Source organism: Helianthus annuus, chromosome 3 (assembly GCF_002127325.2).
Source record: "Helianthus annuus cultivar XRQ/B chromosome 3, HanXRQr2.0-SUNRISE, whole genome shotgun sequence".
NCBI classification, from domain to species: Eukaryota; Viridiplantae; Streptophyta; class Magnoliopsida; order Asterales; family Asteraceae; genus Helianthus; species Helianthus annuus.
In genome coordinates this window covers 33158457-33162487 of record NC_035435.2, presented here as the reverse complement: position 1 = coordinate 33162487, position 4031 = coordinate 33158457, and the positions used below count along the sequence as shown (strand labels likewise).

At 36.3% G+C, this 4031-nt stretch overlaps 1 protein-coding gene across 1 annotated transcript; it reads right to left on the bottom strand.

Moving 5' to 3' along the window:
• Positions 1 to 803: 803 nt before the first annotated feature.
• On the bottom strand, positions 804 to 2622 carry LOC110903445. Its single transcript, XM_022149385.1, has 3 exons — positions 1987 to 2622; positions 1178 to 1903; positions 804 to 956 (listed from the first exon to the last, which is right to left on the bottom strand). Exons 1-3 carry the CDS (start codon positions 2584 to 2586, stop codon positions 870 to 872), a joined length of 1413 nt encoding a protein of 470 aa, XP_022005077.1. The 5' UTR covers positions 2587 to 2622; the 3' UTR covers positions 804 to 869.
• Between the last annotated feature and the right edge of the window lie 1409 nt (positions 2623 to 4031).

Sequence of the window (4031 nt, the reverse complement as noted above, 5' to 3'; positions counted from 1 at the left end):
TACGCATGTGTGTGGAAGGAGAGATCAGATTGGTGTTGAGCTTGTAAGTGGTGATTTGCTAAAGGGGTGAATGTTGATTGTTTGACCTGGAAAATAGGAGGACCAATTCAGAAAATAAACGTTGGAGAAAAAATAAGTGTTGGCAACAAGTGGATCCCTGATTTGATGGTTACGTTGAAGACCAGATTTTTAGCAGAAGCCTTGTGCTCCCATTAATCAGTTTCACTCTTAATTAGCCGAAAAATCTTGTAAATCTATGATGACGTACTATTGTGTTTTGAATTCAATAAAGCTGCAAGCTTTAGAATTCACACACACCTTGTTTTTCTTGTTCACTTGATATGTATTTTAGATGCCAAACTCTAACAAAAAAAGGGCAAGTATTTTGGAGGTTTTTGGTTTCACTCTTAACTGAATGATGCATGAAGAGGCAAGAGTTTTTTTTGTTTGTTTTGGTTTTTGTTCTTGTTCTGAAGACTGCCGAGACACATGTGAAGTTCTTGTGAAGCCGATTAAGAAAAAGGGGGAAAGTTGTGTTTGTGTAATACATGTACAATACCAGGGTTGAATGCGGCTGTATCGAATAGAAAGAAACGAGTAAATAATGTCAAGATCAGTTGGGTGAGACGGGAGTGTAGAATTAATCTTGACGGGTCATGTTCAGGTTATGAATACAGGTGAGAAACAGGTTGGAATGGTTCAGCAGTGGAGTTAATTAGTCACGCATATTTAGTATGAGTTTTAATAGTAACATGTGAGTTTTTTCTATTTGTGTTTTAAGGCTTGAAACCCAACAGATAAAACATGCATTAACCAACCAATTCGGATAAAGTAAAACATCAAACCAAAACATTTTAGTAAACAGAATATTAGTTCTCAGTTTCCTTTATTTTTTTCAGTAGGGAATCTGTCAAAGCTGACATAGATTTTAGAGCAGCATCAAAGATTTCCAAACCCTGCACATATAAGATGACTAGTTTAGCATTTAAAAAGAGCCCTACTAATCCTACACCACTCCAAACACAAACAATCATTTAAAAGAGGAGGTCGAACCGTCAAACATGCATTCGACGAATCCTCAAATGGCCGTATTAAAGTAAAAAGGTTATGACGCAAGCCATAACCTTCAAACGGCAATTTTAAAAAGATTTATTTGATGACATATATAATTCCTTACCTCATCAATGCCAATGCTTACTTCCACTTCCTCAAAATCATCAAAGGGAACCTTCAGCTTACCAAGCAAAGTAATTGAAGAGAAAGATGTCAATGGAGTAATCACAATATCATCTGTCAAAATGAACTTTGCGGATGTCTTCAGATATCTTCCACCCACTCTTGAGTCTTTAAAGTTACAGCAACAAAACATCTCTTTCTCAAGACCTTCACGTTTCGCAAAACGTGTCATATATGCAGAGAAAGTTCCGAGGCGCAAATAAGAATGGCAATAATTCGTGGTATCGCGTAAAACACTAAGAGGAAAAATCTGGTTTACTGAAAGGTTTCTATGCACCAACTGAGGTTGGAGAAGCATGTCTTTGAGAGTATGTGAGTTTATGTATTCTCCAACACTCATATTTGAAATACTTTGAAACAAGTTGTTCAAACTCTCAAAAGGACTAACACCATTCATTAACTGGCCAATCATATGACCTAAAGGAATTTCAAGTAACCCAAAAAGAAACTCAACAAAATCACAATCTGCTTCGGCAAACAAAAACTTAGATGTTGATTTTTGCATTGTGACTTTCAACTTTAATCTTTTCGAACTCTTGGATTTGAACGGCTTAAACGCCGTTTCATGTCTAGGATTAACCAAATTTTGAATAACAGGTGAACTAGGAAAAACCATGTAGGTCAACGGACACTTGAATAACAGCGCTCCTTTTACAAGAGTAAGGATCTGAAAATAAAATAAAATTTAGTCATCTTATCAACTTATACATGTATGACTACATTTAGGAAAACAAATTAAAAACCAAGAACCTGATCAAAACCGATATCGAAAGCCATTTCTTCTAAACAGCTAGCAGCAGTGATTCCAAGTTCACAAATCAGCTTAATAATAGATCCTGGACTATTTGGCATCACACGAAGATCATCAGTGACGATATAGGATACCAAATCGGAAACAAACACACCACCATCACAATTATCCTCCAAAGTTGAATCCTCATATTTGATTTCCCGATCCATCATCTTGCCACAGACACCACATTTTGCAAGGTTACAGATGCTAAAACGCGCACCAGACCGTCGGCTGCAATCAATATCTTTGCATATAAAGAGTTTCGGCTCTTGGTCATTTATGTTGAGTTTAAGCTTTCTGCATATATCATATGATGAAGTTCTGGGATTAAGCAGCATCCATTTATTTTCTTCAGCCGACATAGAATTCATAGAAAGGTCCAGTAGACTCTGGTATATGTTGTTTAGGCTCCCAATCGGCTTAAGCTTTTCATTGGGGCATTTATGCAGGAGCCTGACAATTGTGGCCAATGGGAATGTCATGATACTGAAAAGAGTGTCAACAAAGTTGCTGCCAGCTTCAGCGAAGATCACTCTCTTTTCCTCTTTGTGCACCATTACTTTTAGAGAAAATCTGGATTGGGAAGACTTAGGAGCCATGATTGTTATAAAGTGCTAAAATAAATATATTTCGGTCTAGTACTCTTTGGTGAGATGTAGCAATCCTATTTAAACAAATTGTGTGGATAATGAAGAGGTGTTCATTTATTTAATATTACAGTAGTTAAATTATACGGTCAAGTTTCTGTGTACGGGACTTATGGGTTTTCTTTAAGCGTTGTGAAGACAAAAAAGATGCAATTAATATGGTTTAGCTTCTGAAACATCCATTAGTTCGGACATAAAAAAAAACTGTGATTTCTCTTCCTTTTATCTATCCGATTCAATTCATACAATCTATATGCTCCAACGGTTTATTGCAATCCACATCATCTTATTTCTTTTATATAAAGTTATAATATAATGTAATGAACTTTGTAAAGTATAAGAACATTCGTAATGGGTCTTTATATCACGCTATAATGGTATAGCCTCCCATAGCGCGCTCGGCTACAACATTACGGCCGGTTCTATGTGGTCGGAATTTTGAATTCTCGCAAATACTATCATGCCTTGCCCCTTACTCAAACACATATATTTACATACATATGTATGTATATAATTGAAGGGTTAACCCCCTTACCACTACAATCTCTTCTGATATAAAGCCTCATAAAGTCCCCATCTTACACTTTTCACTACTTGTCTCATAACGCCCCCTAAAGGGTTTAGCATATTATTCTTAGTCTAGTTTAGTTTTAACATGTGCCATTCTAACAAAATTTGAATGGTATATTAATTTAAAACATGTACCAAAAATACACCACTTGTCTTATAACGCCCCATAAAGGGTTTAGCATATTATTCTTAGTCTTCTGCTGTTTAGTTTTAACATGTGCCATTCTAACAAAATTTGAATGGTATATTAATTTACATACATATACGTGTGTGCACACACACACACGTATAGCGGATGAATTCACCAAAAAGTCGGTTTTGTCTAAGTGGCCTAAGACCACCCGTAGTGGCTTCATTTGGGGATTTTTTGTGCCCGAAAACGCCAAATCACACCGGGGATCCACCCCCTGGGCGTGTTTGGCTTGCTTTTTTATTTTGGCGTGATTCAAATCATGCTTTGAACATTTTGAGTTGGCCAATAACATTTAATCTTCCTTTTTTAGTTCAATAGCTTTTTTTGTTGGTTTTTTTATTTTTATTTAATTCTTTACACCCTTTTTAACATAATGCCCACATCCCCACTACATCAATTTTAGAAAAAACACTCAATAATGCCCCTTGCTGACTGTACTGCCACACGGCGGAAAATGCCCAAGGGTGGGGGCATTATTCACCCTTACCACTACGCATGGTACACTCCTTATAAGTAGGATGGAAAGATATTTTGGTCCTAAAACACAAACTCTCATCCTTTTGTTTTCTCAAAATACAATACAAAAAATGTA

Coding starts and splice junctions, on each gene's coding strand:
- LOC110903445 (XM_022149385.1), bottom strand. CDS start 2,586: ATGGTGCACAAAGAGGAAAAGAGAGTGATCTTCGCTGAAGCTGGCAGC. Junction 1,904..1,986: donor TCGATATCGGTTTTGATCAG/GTTCTTGGTTTT, acceptor TTTTATTTTCAG/ATCCTTACTCTTGTAAAAGG. Junction 957..1,177: donor TAAGCATTGGCATTGATGAG/GTAAGGAATTAT, acceptor TTATATGTGCAG/GGTTTGGAAATCTTTGATGC.